The sequence below is a fragment of the Westerdykella ornata genome (genome assembly GCF_010094085.1).
Source record: "Westerdykella ornata strain CBS 379.55 unplaced genomic scaffold EI97scaffold_37, whole genome shotgun sequence".
NCBI classification, from domain to species: Eukaryota; Fungi; Ascomycota; class Dothideomycetes; order Pleosporales; family Sporormiaceae; genus Westerdykella; species Westerdykella ornata.
In genome coordinates this window covers 111,364-129,966 of record NW_022986887.1, presented here as the reverse complement: position 1 = coordinate 129,966, position 18,603 = coordinate 111,364, and the positions used below count along the sequence as shown (strand labels likewise).

The following is an 18,603-nucleotide window of genomic DNA, read 5'->3' as shown; positions in this document are numbered from 1 at the left end:
TTGTGGGAAGGATTCATCAGGCTCGTACTCCGTACAGAAGGGAAACATGCCAAATAATGAAAGGAAAAGGGGTTAGCCAGATTTGGTGCCCCTGGTTGTGCTACCCAACAAGATTGCGAGGGTCTCGGTTTGGGAATTGCAGAGGGATGCAATACATAACGAATGCATTCTGAAACATGTTGGCAGTCCGAAGTCGTGCGTGACAGGTGGCGGATGTACCCGAGCGAGATGCTGCACGGATCCTTCTGGGAATTGGCTGTGTTGTTAATGCCTGCTACATTCGTTGTCGTATTATTGCTATTGATGTTTGATGAGGGTAGATTAATGAGACTGCAATGAAGAGTTAGCGGAGCCAAAGTATCGTTCTCGAGTCCAAATAGAGAACCGGGCCTGAGTGGGCTCCGACCCTTTCTGCAATCTGTCTAGCAACTGCAGCAAGTCTGCAGACCGCTCGACAGGTGGTGTCTGTCGTGCTACGTGAAGCAGATATGGCCACCGTTTTTTCCTTCTGCATATCGGAAGTCTTGGTCCGAACCGGCGTGATATTCGAGTGCTCGATTATTATCGTGAAGTTTCCTCATCACGAAACGACTTCTAATGTACGGCACGGAGGCGGAGAAGTCGTGTCCCGAACTGCCCGCACTATGGAGATGTACTGGCAGTTTGCAAGGCGGCCCGAATGTTTCTCAAGGAACGGTTTGCTAGCTCTGCCGAGACCCGGACGATCTCTATAGAGCGATTCCGACAAGGACCAGGAGAGACATTTGTGACGTTTGCAAATTAGACGACTCGTCAGATGGCGCACGTCGATGGGAGGGCTTGGCCGAGTTTCTCCGGATCGCGCACTGCATCCGAAGTATCGACTACGCAATCACAGGTATCTACCCGTCCGTGGCTGCTGCAGCAATTGTGGGGTGAGAGTTCCGTTTTGCGATCCCGCTAGCATTTGCACTCCAATAATGTCTTGCATCGATCCTAGATCTCATGGAAGCGGGGCTCCTGGCAGGTGGCGCTCTTGTGATTGAAGCGGACTGTGGAGGTGGTATGAGAACTTTTCTATCAAAAGCAAACATATACTCTGCAGAAGACTTTCTTTAGCGCACTATATCGGTCTGAACGTGTTCGGGCTCAGGACCATCCTGGTTGGGCAAGCCGATCAGCAGATAGTACGGAGTACATTGTCGCACAGGACCGCTTCAAGGCTCTGGTGGTGGTACGGAGTAACTGGCACGAGATGGGAACATCGCTGCCTCTCCTCGTACAAGTAATTGCTGGTCGCGAAGCTGATGTGTTTGAGGAGCTGGATGAGCAAAAGCAACACAGTTGGCCGTTGTTTGCCCCGCAGGGTTGACCGGCTTCTCCGCACTCTCTGCCTATCAATCCTACATGATTGAATCCGGAGAGGCGATTCAATCTCGACTCTCGAGTGGAGGCGTCCCTGCTTGCCCCCTGCATGGGATGCCAAGCAGCGCATTTGAGTCCTCCCGCGGTTCGCGACCAATTATTGACGTGGTAGGCGAGGGTGAGAGTTGCGCCCGGGCATGAAACACCGCCCGTCCTTTTGCCATGCATCATGCCAATCCTTATGTCGGCCGTTGAGGGTGAGCCAGTCGTTCTGTCTGTTGAGCGATGGCAAGAGTGCACCACTTCTCGAACGGCAAAGGAATCGACAACGGTGAGCCGTCTCTGGGACTGAAGCATGCTGCCAAATATGTCTTTGAGATTGGTAGCCACATACAAGTATAAAGGACATGCAGCTGCATGTTGTTTGCAGGCGCCCGCAGCGAGGAAGACACGGAGGCTGGGTGAGGGCTGGTTCGAGAACTCATGAGTGAAAGCAAAGGTTAGCGCACGGTAAGCAGCCTGGACAGCAACAGTTGTTGCTCTCGTCGACGGCCATGAACCCTCGGATGAGGCCAGCTGCACCTTGTTTGGTTGCGGAAGGCAATAAGCCTGCAGAGCGGCGAATGTACATCCAGAGTCGGCGATGTACTCGGTTTGAAGCGGCACTCTGTCGACTATCTACTACACAGTACGGAGCATTGTAGCGCCGTCTCTGCTCCGCAGCTCCGGTTGCGATGGAAATGTGAGACCTTGAGAGTATGCTTTCTTGTCGCTGCAGGCACGGTGGTGGGCAAGATGGTGGGAGATTTGCTGGCACCTCGTGATGATGATTAGCGGCCGTGCGAGATGAATGTGAGTGTCTGTGGGAAGATGAGTGTGATCACTGCACTGCCCGGCCTGCCTGTTGCTTGCGTGGCCAAGGTGGAAGCCCCTCGATTCCTCCCCGCACGCGGTTGATGTGCACTCTTCCACTTCTCCCACGGTCGGTCGGCGATCTGTGATGGGCGAACTGTGGCTTGCTGTTCCACAGTGACGCTGAGGGTGGGGAGCAAAAGTGAGAGATGAGAGATGAGAGATGAGAGATGGCTGCGTGGCAAGGGGGATTGCGGTCGTGTGCAGGGGTCTGCGTGAGCAGGCGGGGGGCTTCCCTGCAAGCCAAGCCGGTCCGAGCGTTTCGGGTGAAGGCATTCTTGAAAGTAGCCCGCCCCGTCCTCGCTTCTCACCACCCTCACTTGGCTTTCCTCCCCCGACTCCATTCACTTCCTCCCTCCCTCCTCCTCCGCCCTTCCCACCACCCACCTCCTTCCCGCGCTCGTCGCTTTCTGGAGCCCCATTGTCGCATTCGACGGCGGCTCATGCACGCTGTCGGTCGATTCTGAGGGTGTCTGTCCGTTCCTTTCTTCACAGTCCCGTCATTCCTTACTTGATTCTCCTCTGGATGTACTGGTCTTCATCCACATCCGACCATTGCCGCCATCTGGAACTATTTGACCTCTGCCAGTAGTCCAGGCATACTGTACGATTTTCCTCCGGGCCCTCATGCCGCCTTCTGTTCCGCCTGCTTTTGTTTGCGCGCTGACTTGTGTTCCCATCTAGTAATCGCGTCAGCTCACTGTACACTGCGAGCGCTTGTTTCATCTCAATTCCTCTGTGTTCGCCTTCGTAGCACCTCGTACACTCTCCGTCGACCAACCAGATCGCGTCGGCGCGTCTCTCTTCTTCGCGGTACCTGGAACATCTGCGGCAGATTCCACCATTCAAACCCAAGCATACCGTTTCGCGTCCATTGGTGCAATCCCTAATTTCGTTAAGCTTAGCTACGGTTCCTAGCAACGCCCGCAAGACGCCGTCCTCTGCTCAAAAATGGCTCAAATCGCTTTGCCACGACAACAGGTTACCCAGGCACCAGAATCCCCAGGCGTAGGCTCACCGCTCTACCAGCGCAGGCGCACTTCCAATGCCGGACCCGTCGAACTAATTCCGAATCCTGAATTCACATTCCCTCAGCGAGGCCCCGATGCATCTTTTGAGCCCACTCCAACGTCCACGTCCCGACCGATGTCTCTCCAACCATCTCCCGCTGGTCGCAGAGCCTCGGCGCCGGGACCGAAACAGAAGTCGGTTTCCGCCCTGCCTGACTTCACTTTCAACCCCGCCGGATCCGCCACCTCTCCCAACGCTCGATTCACCCCTCCGCATTCTCCCATGGGCACGCCCACGACGCCTTCACGGCCAATTGGACATAGGCGTGGTGGAAGTGAGTTGATCGGAGGGCGTGTTGGAGGCATTCCCTTGCTGAGCTCAAGCCCGAGCCCGACCAGGGAGGGTGTACTGTCTTCCAGCGCTCCGCTGCCGCCCGGTCCACCTGCTGTCCGTCGAGGACATGCCCACCGCCGCTCCGGAGCTATATCTTCTCACGACTTGTCCGCCATCATGCGCTCCGCCAACCCCAGTGCTCAACCGACGTCAGGAAGCGCGCCTGTAACACCTCATGATGGTGATCAGTTTGTTTTCGGCCATTCCGTGGACAAATCAATCTCCCAACCGTCTCTACGTGACACGGGGTTGTTTTCTGAGGACACCAATTCCCCACCGCGACGCCCCCCTTCCAGGGCACGTGTGGGTTTCTCCGAAAAGGTCGAGTACATCCGACCTTTGTCCACAATCTCATCGGAGACCGAAACCTCGATGTCGACCATCCGTGGCCACTCTGCTACAGGGAGTCTGTCGTCGATTGTAAGTACCGGAGCCACAACCCCGCCACGGCTGAGCCGCCCTCCTCTGACGACCACGATTGAGACGGAGGAACGTCCCAGCACCGCTGGTGCCATTCTCGACATGTCCCCACGGAAGGGTACGCACTTCGGAGGTGACCTCTTCACCCGGAAGCGTCCGATGTCTGCGGTTCCCCCTGGCTCACCTACAGTTGTGTTTAGTCCGACGAGTTCTCATGAACCAGCTAAGCGGCGAAGTTTCTTCCGCTTGGAGCCTCGACGCACTGAACCTATGTTGGCCAAAATCCCGACAAGTGCTTCGGACCCAGCGCTATCTGCATCGTTCTCAGCCTCATTGCCTTCGCCGATGAAGGACGATGCGGCTGATAAACGTGGGCAGAGAAAGGAAAAGCTCACCCTCCGCAAGACCAGCAAGAAACCTCGCAAGGTGAAATCCTGGGCAAATTCGATCATTTACCGAAAAGGGAAACACAACGGCAAGCCCAAAGCGAGGGCTCCTACGCCTCCTCTCGGAGCACTGGGGGACGGCGAGAATCTCTCTTCGGACTCGGAAGATTGGGATTTTGAAGCCAACTTTGATGTGGATAATACCGTGACGATTGTCGATTCTTCAGAGCAGTCTACTCCCCGGGCCAAGTACGAAACGGACATTGCGTCCTGGAAACCCCGTGCTCTGAAGCGGGTCGATTCAGACACCATGAGCCCCGTGATCGATCTCGATGCGGCACTCGGGCCCTTTAATACTCCCGATGGATCCAACCCTCGAGTCACTCAGCGTGGGTTTGGTGCACATAGGCGAGCTTTGCATAGCGCTGGAGGGTTGTTGCAGAATCACCGTCGGACAGAAAGTGCCCCTGAGCTTGTGCCCTTTGAGCTAAGAACAGCTGCGGTGAAGTCGAGCTCGACCATGGCGGACGTCTTCGAGGAGGATGAACCTGAAGAGGAAGCAGTCGCATTGAAAAACTCTAAGCCTGTAGGATGCAGCAATAAGGAGAGCCACGACTCCGCGGAAGAGCCTAAGATTCAGCTTGTCGAAAGTGATGAGAGTCACAAAGGGACAGCCATTCAGTGGAACTTCACAGACGGACTTGGTATCAAGCGAGAGAGGGCTCGGCAGTCGGAAAAGTCTGAACAGCTGTCTCCGCTGCAGGTCCCGGCTCAGCTACCGAAAGAGAAGGAAGGCAAGAAGTCACTGGACGTCAGCCCTGTGGAAGTAGTCGAAGACCACGAAGAGCCGCGCACGTCCTCCCTCACCCACTCTTCGGATTCCACGGTTACTCCACAGCTGACTGCTGAGGAGGGCAAGCAGGCTCAACCCGTCATGACCTTGCCGTTGCCGCTTCCACACCAGAGCTTGATGACACCTGATACATTCACATCGTCCTTCTCATCCCCGGACTTCCGATCCAGCCAGGCCTCCTTCGATACCCCAAGACTTGGTACTTCAGCTTCCTCGATGACTGACTATCGTACTCTGCCGTCTCCGCGTTTTAGCGAACCTGGACCGGAGATGCGTGTGTCGGTAGACGATGTGCCTTCGCTCTCATCGTCAAGGTCCACAGCCAGCGCGATGCCCACCGGATTTCCTCTGCTTCCCCCTCGGCGCCCGAGTGAGCGCTCGTCGTCTCTCTGCTCTGTGCCTAGTGAGCTGGATGATCGTCGCCGTAAACGGTCAAGCATTGCTAGCCTGTCCCGATTGATCAATGGCTCTTCTTTTGGGGAGAAGAGCAAGTTGTCGATTGAGCAGCGACCTCATTCTGAATATCTGGAGCCGGCGAAAGAGGCCAAAAAGAAACATCGACGTCTAAGCAAGCTTATGTTCTGGAAACCGAAAGATTCCTCTGAACCATAGACTTTACGCGCGGACCGAACTCTAACGCTTTTAATTGACGAATGTGGCTGACGCTCGGCGGCTATGCACACCCCGATTGAACGACATCATGGTTATAACTACACACCCCTCTTCCCGCATGACACGGAGTTTTTGCTACGGCTACGAATCTTCCCTATGGCGCACACAGCGATGGCATGCAATGCAGCATATCACGCGATTTCGGACTACTGTTTTCGTTATTCCCATAATTCCCTTCTCCGCATTGGGTGGCATTTGTGCTGGAAGGACAGGTATCTAACATGGTTTCAGGAAAGCGAAATCTGGGATACTTCACTGGCACATTGGCATCACATATAGTGCGTGAATGTTTTCATCTTCACATCTTCGTGTCAGTCGTTTTTGGACTTTTTTTCATCAACCATATTATCAAAGTTTGAGGCCTGGGATTTGCCTGCCCTGGCCCTTAGAATTGCGGCTGTTTTATGCACCTCTCTCTCTCTCTCTCGAATGGAGGATTGGTGAGATGATGAATGGATAGGGTTGATAAATATCAAATACTTTATAGCTTGGACCCTGTGGATGGGGTTCAAGTTGCACTCGCTACTCTACGCTCGCTACTCTACGCTCGAACCTATGCAAGTGCTTGTGACGTGGGCTTTTGACGTTGGACCGTTCCTTGCGGCGTTACCCTCACCTGCTCCTTGTGTGATATAACGCGGCGATCTTCATCTCCCCACATTCCCATGCGCAACCACAAGTCTCCCGTCATGACGTAACTAAGGCTACGAAGTGGAGATTGGGATCTCAGGTGAGCCGCAGGTTTTCTTCTTTTCCGTGGTAGGCGAGGTGCAGCTTGTGTTGATCTTAGGTACTGTACTACTTACTTTCCTGCGGCGGGAATGCGGATGGCTGGGTTTGGGTTCGGGTTCGGGTTTCGGGGGATTTGAGATGGAAGGGGTGTTTCGAATGGGTTGCGGGATTTGGGTCTACAGTCTAGCATCTTACTGTAGATCTATGGAGGTTAATTGCAGGGAGGGGGAAAAACTGTAGGCGTTTGTGTTTAGATAGGCCGGGAGTGTGGGTGTGTTGTTTAAGAGTGATGTATCATTTTGACTACATTCTCTGTTAGAAAGGGAAGGTACTTGAGTATCGCCTCGTCTTTCACTGCGCTTCTGTCTCTCCGCCATTTCTCCACACTGCCCAGGTGGTTTCACGCCCGGCCCTGACGCCCACGCTAGTTACACCGCTAACCGAATACGACTACGTTCCCCAGCTCAATCCGACCACTTGGCGTCCGGCCTTCACGTCAAGCTACATCTACACAACTATTTACAGCACGCAATCACACCCTCTGCGACCTCGATACCTCAGACTAGCTTCTGAGCAGATAGCATAATCACAATGGCCGACGAAGACAAAGAAAAGGCCGAGAAGATCGCTGCGGCGAAGAAGAGGGTAAGCCTGTCCCTCTTGCCAGTTCCCGGGGAGCTTCTGACAGCTCCTGTACACATGTTGAACATGACATTCTGTGGCGCGCCTGGTATTACTGTGCGCTAATTTACTCAATGTCCAGTACGAGCAATTGAAGAAACAAAAAGCGAAGAAAGGCGGCAAGAAGAAGGACGACAAGACCTCCACCACTGCAACCGACGCCTCCGAAGCCGAAGCATCTACCTCCACCGCGGACAAGGCCGAGGAGCAGGCGCCTGAGGATACGAAAGCGGGCCCCGCACCCGTCGAAGCTGCAAGCCCATCTGCAGGACCTGTGGAAGACGATGAACCGAGCGAGCTTCCCAAGTCCACTCCCACACCCTCGCACGGACGCAAGCCCTCCGTCGCCGTGGAATCAAGACTACGTTCAGAGTCATTTTACAGAGGTGGTGATACGGGGACACCGACATCGCCGCCGCCGATTACACCCGGGGGAGGGGTGTCGGGGGATATATACCGGGAGCAGGCGCATAGGATCGAGGAGCTGGAGAAGGAGAATAAGAGGTTAGCTTCGGAGGTTGAGGAAGCGGAGAAGAGGTGGCGGAAGGGAGAGGAGGAGTTGGAGGAGTTGAGGGAGGGGAGAGGTGATTTGGCGCTGGCTGCTGAGAGGGGGAAGGAGGTTGAGCAGTTGGTAGGTCTAATCTACATCTTTGGTTTCACACTAAGACCGAGAACTGATACGTCATACAGAAATCAGAGGTCGAGTCGCTGAAGCGCCAATTATCGCATCTGCAGACGGAGTCCAAGAAGAATTCGCGGAGGATTTCCACAGCGTCGCCGAGCCAGTCGTCGTCCATCGATGATCTCAACGCGCAAGTAGCCTCGAAGTCCGCGACCATTGAATCTCTAGAGCTCGAAATCTCGAACCTGAACAAACAACTCGCGGAGCAGACGAAGAAGAACAATGATCTGCAAGCGCAAATCACCACATTGGAGTCGTCGTTGCAAAAAGCAGAGCAAGAAGCCGCCACCGCAAAAACCGAGCTCTCGGACCTCAAGCAAAACCTGGAAAAAGCAAGCGAAGCCGCCCAAAAAGAGGGTTCGGACCGCACGTCGGCGGAAACGCGCATCGCGCAGTTGGAAGCCGAACTCGGTGCCGCGAACCGCAAAGCTTCGGATGCGGCATCGCGAGCGGAGTTGTTGGAGAAGAAAGTCGAGACGCTGACGCAGCTGCATCGGGATAATGATGCGAGGAACCAGGCACGCTTGCAGGAGCATAAGAAGGTTGAGCGGGAAGCCGCGGAGCTGCGCACGCGCATCACGGGTCTTAGCAATGAGAATGCGAGACTTCGGGAGGCGGAGCAGCGGCGGCGGAAGGCGGATCTGGGGAACATTGAGGATTCTAGTGTACAAGAGTTGCTGGATGAGGAGCGAGATAAGTTGCTGGCTCAAGTCAGGGCGCTGGAGGAGGAGAACTTTGAGCTCAAGAGGGGCGTCTGGAGAGAGAGGAGGCGCGATATGCAGCCCTCGATCGACGATCATGATTCCGGGTTCCAGGACGTGGATCTCTCGGGCTCGACGCCGACGCGGCCTGCGGGCAGGCAGGGCTCCACGCTGCAGGATGTGATCAAATCGGGCATTTCGGCGTTTACGGGCCAGGCGTTGCCGGTGAGGCGGAGCGATGCCGTTTCTCCCTCCCAACACCCGCACGGTGCGGCGGCGAGGCCTAGACAACCGAGTCTAGCGAGCTTGGACGAGTTCGAGTTCGATGAGGATGCGTTTAGGGCGGCGCAAGAGGAGGAGCAGAGGAGGAGGATTGAGAGGGTCAGGGAGGTGAAGAGGGGGTTGAAGAATTGGGAAGGGTGGAGGGTGGATCTTGTGGATGTGAGGGCTGGGTTGGGGGGTGTTTTTGAGGTTTGAGTGGGAGAGAGAGAGGGAGGCCGGGGAGAGGAGTGGGGTTCGAAGTAGAGATGACGCGGTGGATGGATGCAATGGGAGGCATGGGGTTGATCATGAGCCGTGTTACGTAGGACGATGAACATGGTTTTGCTTGATGTGAATTTTAGGCTCGCAGAATTTCAAACTCTAGAGGTGCAGAGCATGCTAGCTATTGGCGCAAAACATGACGCACATGACGAGCCATTCACTGCAGGTGGGTTTTTGGAGATTTGCATGTGATCTCTTATCCATCGAGTATAGATTCGCTACTCTGATCCTTTGCCATCTCTCCTCCTGCAGCGAGTACTCCGTACACAATTTGTCTAAAACTCGATTGACGCAGCTTCTCATGTGTGTTGCTGTGTCCTTGGGTCCATAGTCGCGATGTTGATTTGTGTTTGCTCCCTACATGATGCTTGGATTTGAATGAAGATGCGGTGGTGCTGCTCGTCGTCATCATCAACATCATTAGCGGATTGAACTTGGTATGAACATCACGAAATCTGGGTATGGCGTTTTACTGTAAAGTGATGTTCGAAATGCCATGTGTGTATATAGAGATCCCTGGGGCCGGATGGGAAAGGTTTTTTTTTTGGTGGTGGGAGAAGGGGGGGGGGGAAACGTGTATATAAACCCCTCCTTTCTCACCTGTCTTTCTCTCTTTCTTCTACACATTCTGGCTGGGAAGGGGGTCGGGAGTAGTAAAAAATTGTGGACGTGGAGTCCTATGTTGGACGGTTCTGCGCTGTGGTTACGCATATCCTTCCGTATGTGCCTTTTCAAATTTTGGAAAGCGGTGATGATGAGGATGGTGATGCTTATGAAACGAGAACATGGGGTGAGGTACATCGATGGTGCGTGTGACGTTTGCGCATGTACAGAGCTTCGAAGGGGTACGGCTATATAAACACCCTCCTTTCTCACCTGTCCTTCTCTCTTTCCTCTACACATTGTGGTTGGGGCCGTCGGGGCGTACAAAAAGCATCAACGGCGGTTTCATGTTGGACGATTCTGTTCCGCGGATACGCTTATTCTTCCTTGGTGCTTTGTCGAATTTGGGGGAATTTGGGGGAATTTGGGGGAACTGGTGATGATGATGATGTTCTTGATGACATGAGAACATGGGCGGAGGGACACGGTGCGTGCGTTGTTTCTTTTACTACATGCATGTGCTTAAATCTCGAAGGATTCGAATAGAGAGTTGAATGTGTCTCTCCTTGCTATATGATCGTTTGGGAGGGTGCCAAGGGTGGTGACGGGGCGGGGAAGGGAAGTGTATATAAATGTCCTGCTTGCTTGTGTACTTCCTTTCTCGTTTAACCTGCGAGAGGTGAGGAAGGTGACAAGCACGAAAAGCATATCCAACAGCTCCAGATGTGGGGAACTGTGCGGCGTATGATCTGTCTTTGAAGGAGTTATGTAGAACGTTTATCTCCACCTGCGGCTTCCTATTACATCTTTGCAGTGATGAAGATGTCCGTCACCATCTCGGAAACGTCGAAATGAAATTTGGCGCATAACATTCAGTTCTAAAAGCTACAAAGCTAACGACATATTCCTTGCGACGGATTTCGAGGGCAGGGAGGGTGAGAGTATATAAACTCCTCAGCAACCTCCTCCTACTCTGCTAACGTGTTGACGAGGGGTTCACAGAGAAGTCTCTAAAATGCTTTGGAGTTCGACTCATATGGAGAAGGTTCCGCTTTCGGTGTCCTTGGATTTACATTGTTCTTTCTGAATTCGATTTTAGGAAGTGTAGTGCCTCAACTGATATTGATGATGATGATGATGATGATGATGATGATTCTAGGCCACGCTTAAGATATTTATCAATGCATCTCAAGCACATTGTCTTGAATCGAAGGCACGTGAGCTATAGCAGAGTTTGCACGAGAAGTGTATATAAGTCCGTCTTCTTGCGCACTGTTCTAGTACCTATGCATTGCTTTCTTTCCACAACAGCTGCCAAAAAGTACCCGCGAAGAGAGTATGGTTTCAGTGTGCGTTCCAAATTTCCATTGTCTTGCTTGATGTTCGTTGCATAGGGTGTTCGACTGCCTTCGGGGGAAGGGGCGGTGATGGTGATGATTATCATTGGTTTGAGCACCGTAAACCGAGAAAAGAAGGCTTGATAGGGTGAGAAATTTAACATGTGCAAGTTTTTCAAAGAAATTCTAGGGGATTAGACTTTCTATAGCTTTGGTTTCTCTCTGCTTCTCTTTTCTACTTATGAAAACCTCAAGAGTGCATGAGTCCAACGCTAAGGGAGTACGGAAAACATGCAACGCCCCCACAGTATGTAGCTTTTCCGCCGTCTAGTGTACAGTATAAGGCTGCCTCCCGCCCCCTATATCTCCACCGCAAGTAGCGATAATGCTTTCGACTATAGCGCCTGCAACATTCTTGAAATGTAGGCTCTTCCACGGAGACTCTTAGTCAGGCGGGAAATGCTGGGTATATAAGCCACTCTCTTTGCGTCCTTTCTTTTGGACTCCGCAACTCCTCTGCCGGGTGCCGGAAGATCGACCTAAAATGAGGTTCGAAATGGCCGATGGAGCGACACGGCGATTGAGATAGGCTTTGCTGGTCTGGTATGAGCGTTATTAGGATTCTGTCTAAGAGTTTTTCCTACCTGTAATGCTGGTAGTAGTATTGCTGATGATGATAATGATGATAATGATGCCATTAATCAACATTTTCGTACATGGATGTGCTATTTAGACATAGAGGGCTTCTGAAAAATGTAAAATGTTGCGATCGCCTGGATCGGATTTAACAGGGCTAGGTGTGCATATATAAACCCTCTTCCCTACTGGCTTACTACTGCTGCAACAATCAACTTTTTATCGAATGAACAAAGGATTGAAGACAAGTTCCATGGTGCTTGCCTGGTTTGTGACGTTTTAGAGTTTGGCCTGTAATGGCAGAACTGAGTGTCATGTTTTCCGCGGTAGAGAGAAATTAGGCGGTGGAGATAATCATTATCGGCCACTCCGTAATGGAAAATGCTACGGAGGTATTCATGGGGTTATTACAAGAAGCTGCAAACCATGCATTTCTCACCAAGCAGGCTAGCTTGCCATCGAGCGCATATAAATCCGCCTCTTAGTCCTCCGTGTTCTTCGTCTAGTGCAAAATTATCGGACAAAATACTAAAAAGCACCCGCTATGCCTATGTATAGAGCGTGCGTCCGTTGTGGGTAGTATACACAATCAAGATCTACTACATGCACCATTTTTTTCTCGCGACCAGACTAATGATGATAAATAGCATCGTCTTCGACATACTTTGCGAGATACTACAAGAATCTCCTGCAAATTTAAAAAGAACATGTAGGTATGTTTGCCTCCTATACTCATGCTTAGAACTGCCACTTGCTGCTGAAGCTACATATAATATATAAAGCTACCGTCCTCCTTATACTTCTTTCCTTCCCCCACACATCTGCTTGGAATAGGCGTCCCTAAAACTCTTGTCCGGTGGAGCCCCATGTTTCTGCTGGGCGGGTGTGTTTGGAAGTAGCAAGGGAGGATCTTGGTGTTGTTGATGTGACTTTTATTTCAGCGCGGAGATCATTGTGTGGGCGCCACGGTGATGATATCCATTACCTTTCGAGAGGGTTCTTACGAAATTGTGCAATGACTCAAAAGATTCTTGGTCGCGGTATGTAAGAAAGTGTTCTTGGCCACGTGCAAAGCTATATGACAGAGCCACTAGTATATAACTGTCTCCTTCGAATAGACTTTCCTTCCTTAATTGCATCGTGAATCAACAAATTTGACTCAAAACCAGTCGGTCAACTCCTTGATGGGTTGGGTAAGACGTGCAGTTCGTGATTAGTTTTTACATGCTATTTGCATTTCTTTTTTTTTCGTTGCGTAAATATGCGGAGCATATACTAATGATGACTCTCACTATTATGTTAGTTGCACAGTAGAGACCGTAGGCTTCTCCTACTTGCCTTTATTTCTCCCTAGGCCGCGGGAACTGAGGGATTATATTCGATCTAGAAGTTTGTATGTACATCCTAGCGTAGCGCTGGTAACGGCCTAGTCCTCGGTTTGGTATTATTGGAGGCCCAGGAGTAGGGATTGCGAGCAGCGTCATCACCAAGTCTTGCAAGAATTCGCTATCATATATTAATACATGATCTCTTTTAGCGTAGGCGGGACGTATTACCACGTACGTAGCCACTACCGGGGGTACATAACGCCCGTTCTTCTACCTTCCCTTCTACAAGACTGCTTGGGATAATTCGGGACATTAAGAAAAAAGACTTTCGAAGAGATTCATGTGGCATTGTCCGCGATGTCCATCTCTTCCATAATCGTGTATGATCAAGATGAGTGTTATCATAATCATCTGTGTCCATGCAACCCGATGCTCTTCCCGTGGGATAGCGAAAGCTGTTAGATTAAACAAGCAATTAAGAAAGTTCTCATTCCACTTAACACTGTCCTGCTACAGCTCTCCACGGTGGGGATATAAAACCGCCCTTCCGCTCCTCATTCCTCCTTCCTTCCCTCCGTGTAACAATGTTGCAGCGAAGTTTTTCGAAACCCATGACTTTCTTTGGATGTGGTTTCCTACCGTGGCCCAGTTTCAATTAGCGATTACGACAGTAGTGATGATGATGATGAGCCTCTTGCGCGCAGAGCATCAGTTTCTACTATTGCCATGCTCGCGTATTTTCTTCTCTATAGTAGGCGCGCTCTAGATTGATCTGAATATATAAACCCCTCCGCGTGCACCTTCTTCCTTGGTTCCTTTTAGTCACCAGTGACCGATTCAAAGTAGTATACCTAATCTCAAAAGGCTGCAAAGAAAAGGCATGGTGCTGCTGTAGGCGTAAAATCGCTCATGCACATACACATGTTGGCTTTCGTTTAGGGGAAACCTGCTGAAGATGCGCGCAGTATGCGATGCTGATGCTGATTATCATTCACCCCACGTACATCAGAGCGCGCATAAAGTTTCAGACATATCATTAGTATCAAATAGTAGTACTGCCCAACTACATCCCAACAGTAAACTTCCGTAGAATCAAGGACCCAAGCCCGCTATGCGACAACAGATAAACCCCCCGCCATGCGCTCATATCCATAAGAGACTGACTCAAGAAAAAAGAGAAGTTCAGGGCTCGCCGTAGCATACAGAATCAACCACACGCATAATCTTACAAGAATATACAACGAAGAAACCCGTTGCCCGCCCAGGCAGAAGCGCAGGACCAACGCTCTCACCACGCCCTCAACCCAACCCTCTGAGTCGCAGGCGTCCTATGCACGTGTTGCAACGTCACATGCCTAACTCCCGTCCCCGACCTCTCCCACCCTCTCCTAAACTCATCGGGCCAGATATTGTCAACAGGCAGCAGCTTGGGCATCTGCTCGTAATGCTGAATGGAGCGCTCGATCTCGTCGTCCTCTTCCTTCGCGGACATGTTATTGTTCTTTTTATATCCGCGTGTGGTTGGAGCTCTGGGCTGGGTTTCACGAACCGTCTTCATGATTTCCCTGAGCTCCTTGTCGTCGGATGTAATCTGCGCTTTGACGTATGCGAGTGCGGCCGTGCTGGTGGGCGAGTCGTTGAGGGCGGCCATGACGGGAATGCGAGGGGTATACGATGCTGCGTACTGCTCCACTTGAGGAGGGTCGACAGGCTCGATTGAAGGGTCAAGGCGAGCAGCTTCGCCTTTCTCTAGGAGTGAGAGGATATCCAAACTCTCACCGTGGGGAATCTTCTCTTTATGACTGGGAGTCACACAGTCCATATCGACTTCTTTCCGCAAGACATGGTCGATGTCAACTGCCGAGAAATATGCGCATGATTGGGGCAGTTCGTTGATTCCCATCTGTTGGGAGAACATGGCGCGAGTCCACACGTTGGCGACTTGCAACGCCATAGCTGCGCGGTACTTGTCTTCGTCCTTGACAAGATACCGAATCTCGTCGTGCACAGTGAGGGCCAGACGAGCATTGATATTGAAGCGACGGGTGAGATGGTCCATACTCACAATGAGGAGGTGCAGGTAATCAACACCAGAGGACTGAATGGCCCAATTGATTCTGGATGTCATGAAACCGCCTTTGCTAAGATAGCGACGCATCAGAGCCTCGGTTATGCCAGCGCCCAAGACGGGCGTGCGAGGTCGTTCTTGCTCGGCGAAATCTTCCAGCTTGTTGAAGACAAATGACTCTGTTCCCCCTCTCCAGAATGGCCGTTCGTGTAGTTGCTTCCTGGTCGTTTTCTTGCCTTTCGTTTCGGTGTACAAATCTTGCGCCGTCTTTGACGTTTGTGAATCGGTAAGCGATGGGTTGAACTGGCGGAGAAGCGTCGCCGCGAATTTCAGCCCTGCCCCATATATGCGGCCGTAGTTGAATACTTTGGCGTCATTTCTCGATATACCGAGGATGCTCGCTGTGCGCGAATGCAAATCGGTCCCAGCGGCCTTCGTACCTTCCAGCGTCATGAAGCCGATAGCATTACCCCCATGGAGCTTGAAGGTAGCATCCCCTACAAGACTGGCAATCCAAAGCTCTTGAGAGTCCACATCCGCCCCCACAAAGCAGTATCCGGCCGGTGCTCGCACCATGGACTTGAGCTCTGAACCGACGCGATTCGCTTTCGCATTACTAGCTGTGAGCCATGTGTTTTCCACAGCTCTGCGGGTGATGGTTCCCATAGGAATGATCTGAGGCAAGATGAAGCCGACCTTTTTCCCTCTTCCCTTTCCAGAAGCAGACACGAGGTTGCTCTCCTTAGAGACCTCTTTATCATAGACGACAATTTGAGACATGATCCTGTCCCTTGCGCTGATCCAATACGAACAGGAGGCGTTCATCTCCAGAGCCTCCTTCGCATATGGGTATTCAGACGTCAGCTTGCCCTTTTCCATATAGGACAGATAACCTTTCGCTAGTGGATTCGTGCACCGTGCCAGTGGGCCGTCCTTGTGTGGGATCTTGTAATATCGATTTCGTTCATCATTGCGAAGCTGCAGGTTTTCCTCCTCGGACATGTCCAATTCTTGTATTCCTTTCTCGTTAAATAGGAAAACTTCATCCATAGGCACCTGATAGGTCCAGCCATGTTTGTCCGACCACACTAGAGGATATCCGTCCCACGATAGTTTCAGCAGTATAGGCGCTAATCTGGTTCGTACAGTTAAATTCATGGGCGCGTCGTTTTTCGAGAACAAATCTTTGTACCATTTAGGCATGCCGGGTTTCTTTTGCCTAGCCGCAGGTCGGGGCGGGTCGTTTTTCTTCTTTCCCTTAACCATCTTGATCTCTTGACCGGACCAGTCCAGCTGGTTCAGCCAGGGATCGTTTAGATAAATCTCCGGCTTATCCTTCACTTCCAAGGCTTGCTCTGCGAGGCTTACCAGGCGTGCACGAACATCACCTTCAAGTTTGCGGTACGTCGCCTCAGCATTCGCAATGTACGCATTCCAAGTCTCATTGACCGGAAGGATTTCCGCAGCCAGAAAACGTAGCGCGGCGAAACTGACCGGATGGGGACATGTCTCCAAGAAAAGCGGAAGCACTTTCTGGTACACGCGATGCGTGATCTCAACGTCGGCAGCACAGTAATCCAGAAGCTCTTCTAGTTTTCCTACGACACCGTCTCTGTCTAGTTCGCCGAAGTATTCGCGTCGAGCCTTGTCGATAGTGATGTTGCAGTGGAACTTGGCAACATCCCGCAGCGAGTTGATGGCACTCCTGCCGATCCACAACTCCTCCTCTTCATCCGGGATGGCCCCTGAATCCAACAGATGCGAAAGCTCGGCATTCTCTTCCGAGGTTGCTATTTTCTCTCTCAATTCTCGACTCTTTCTGTGTTTCATCCACGACGGTCGCTGTCGCGAGCACATGCCGTTTGAAGCCACGTGTAGTGACATGGTATCGATGAACGAGTTTTTCGTCTGCTCGATGTTGTATTCCTCCGCTACACGCGCCCTGTCATAACCGACGTTATGTCCCACTATAATGCGCGGCTGCGATGGGTCACCAAGGGGTATGAGGTGCCGGTCCGTCTTTGACTCTTTCAGCAACCAAGGAGATATCCATGCATACCACGCCGTCGGACTGACAGCACAAGCCATACATGCGAACGAACTCTCCTTCCACATGACCTCGGTGTCGAACGTTAACATCGACTCTTGGGGTGCGTCTATGGCCTCGGTGGTGCCGTCGCTGTTGTATTTGGTCCAACCGCTGCGCGCAACCCATTTCCGAGGCTTAGGAGGTGGATTCGCCCAAGCCAGCTTCTTCGCCATCGAGAGATATGGTTCTGCAGCATCCATGCCCAACTTATAGAAATGTTCGTCCATTGTCGCCCCCTGTAGCGTGGGGAGATCGAAACCCACGGGAGGAGTAGAATCCTGGTTCTTTCCGAGGAGGTCATGGCGAGAGAGATGATCTTTCGATAGTTCTACGAGCTCTGGAGGAGGTGACGTGCTTGCGCCAGGAAAGACTTGCTCGTGGACGTGGGTGCTGAGTTGCTGAACTCCGATCTCGTTGAAGCGAGCTTCTGAAGGTACTTAAGAGAATCAGCCAACTATGCCGCTAGGACAGGATGTGATACGCTTACCAGCGAGACTCCGCTTTCTAGGGCCAACTTCATCGTTGGTGGAGCTTGACGGCGCAGTAGTAGCTAGTGAACGGCGAGGTGCGCTCCATTGCTGAAGGCGTTGCGGACGAACCGCCGGCGTTGCAGCGAGCGCTGACGAGCGACCGCAACGTATTCTCACCGCATTCCGCATGCTGCATTTCGCTCCAACGATGGCGGGGAAGCATTTGAATACGGGCGTGAAGTGATGGTTGCCTCCCAAAACTGCCCCCAGAAATTCTTGGCGCGATCTGATAATCTATAGATTATCGGGCCCTGCATCTCGACTTCCGCCAGCGTGGGTTGTGGCGTGGGCGTGTGCGGGTGCCACCCGGGGATCTTCGCTCATCTCTCAGCATCTTCGTCTGTCCATCAGGAGCCGTCATTATGCACACTCACACTGGGTACTTCGACGAAGGCGATTGCGCTCTCGCTGCCGCTCCCCCGCGGACAATACAATGTCCGGCTCCCAGTCCCCGAACTTTGAGAACATCAGGGCGTACGCGACTCAATCGCCAGATCCCTTCCTCCACCCCACTCCCACATACTCTCCTCTACCTTTTCGGAGCTTCCTCGACGACATACTGAACACCGACCCACCTCCCTTTTCGTACGAAAACTATCTCACCTCGAGAGAACAGCGGCGTCTGTCACCGTACATCTCAGACATGCCTGCGACTCGTGCTGCTGCCCGCCTTCCGAACGGC

The 18,603-nt window shown here is 52.2% G+C and overlaps 4 protein-coding genes across 4 annotated transcripts; 2 read left to right on the top strand and 2 right to left on the bottom strand.

Annotated features, from left to right (window-relative positions):
* Positions 1–1,076: 1,076 nt before the first annotated feature.
* Positions 1,077–1,863, bottom strand: EI97DRAFT_208082 (uncharacterized protein). The gene has a single exon (XM_033793745.1). It carries the CDS (start codon positions 1,699–1,701, stop codon positions 1,129–1,131), a length of 573 nt encoding a protein of 190 aa, XP_033650060.1. The 5' UTR covers positions 1,702–1,863; the 3' UTR covers positions 1,077–1,128.
* Positions 1,864–2,929: 1,066 nt separating this feature from the next.
* On the top strand, positions 2,930–6,104 carry EI97DRAFT_208048 (uncharacterized protein). Its single transcript, XM_033793744.1, has one exon. The coding sequence runs from the start codon at positions 3,208–3,210 to the stop codon at positions 5,929–5,931; it is 2,724 nt and encodes a 907-aa protein (XP_033650059.1). The 5' UTR covers positions 2,930–3,207; the 3' UTR covers positions 5,932–6,104.
* Positions 6,105–7,118: 1,014 nt separating this feature from the next.
* EI97DRAFT_504179 (uncharacterized protein) lies at positions 7,119–9,485 on the top strand. The gene is made up of 3 exons (XM_033802812.1): positions 7,119–7,368; positions 7,487–8,035; positions 8,095–9,485. Exons 1-3 carry the CDS (start codon positions 7,315–7,317, stop codon positions 9,262–9,264), a joined length of 1,773 nt encoding a protein of 590 aa, XP_033650058.1. The 5' UTR covers positions 7,119–7,314; the 3' UTR covers positions 9,265–9,485.
* Positions 9,486–14,259: 4,774 nt separating this feature from the next.
* Positions 14,260–18,118, bottom strand: EI97DRAFT_470357 (uncharacterized protein). Its single transcript, XM_033801763.1, has 2 exons — positions 17,879–18,118; positions 14,260–17,827 (listed from the first exon to the last, which is right to left on the bottom strand). Exons 1-2 carry the CDS (start codon positions 18,048–18,050, stop codon positions 14,523–14,525), a joined length of 3,477 nt encoding a protein of 1,158 aa, XP_033650057.1. The 5' UTR covers positions 18,051–18,118; the 3' UTR covers positions 14,260–14,522.
* Between the last annotated feature and the right edge of the window lie 485 nt (positions 18,119–18,603).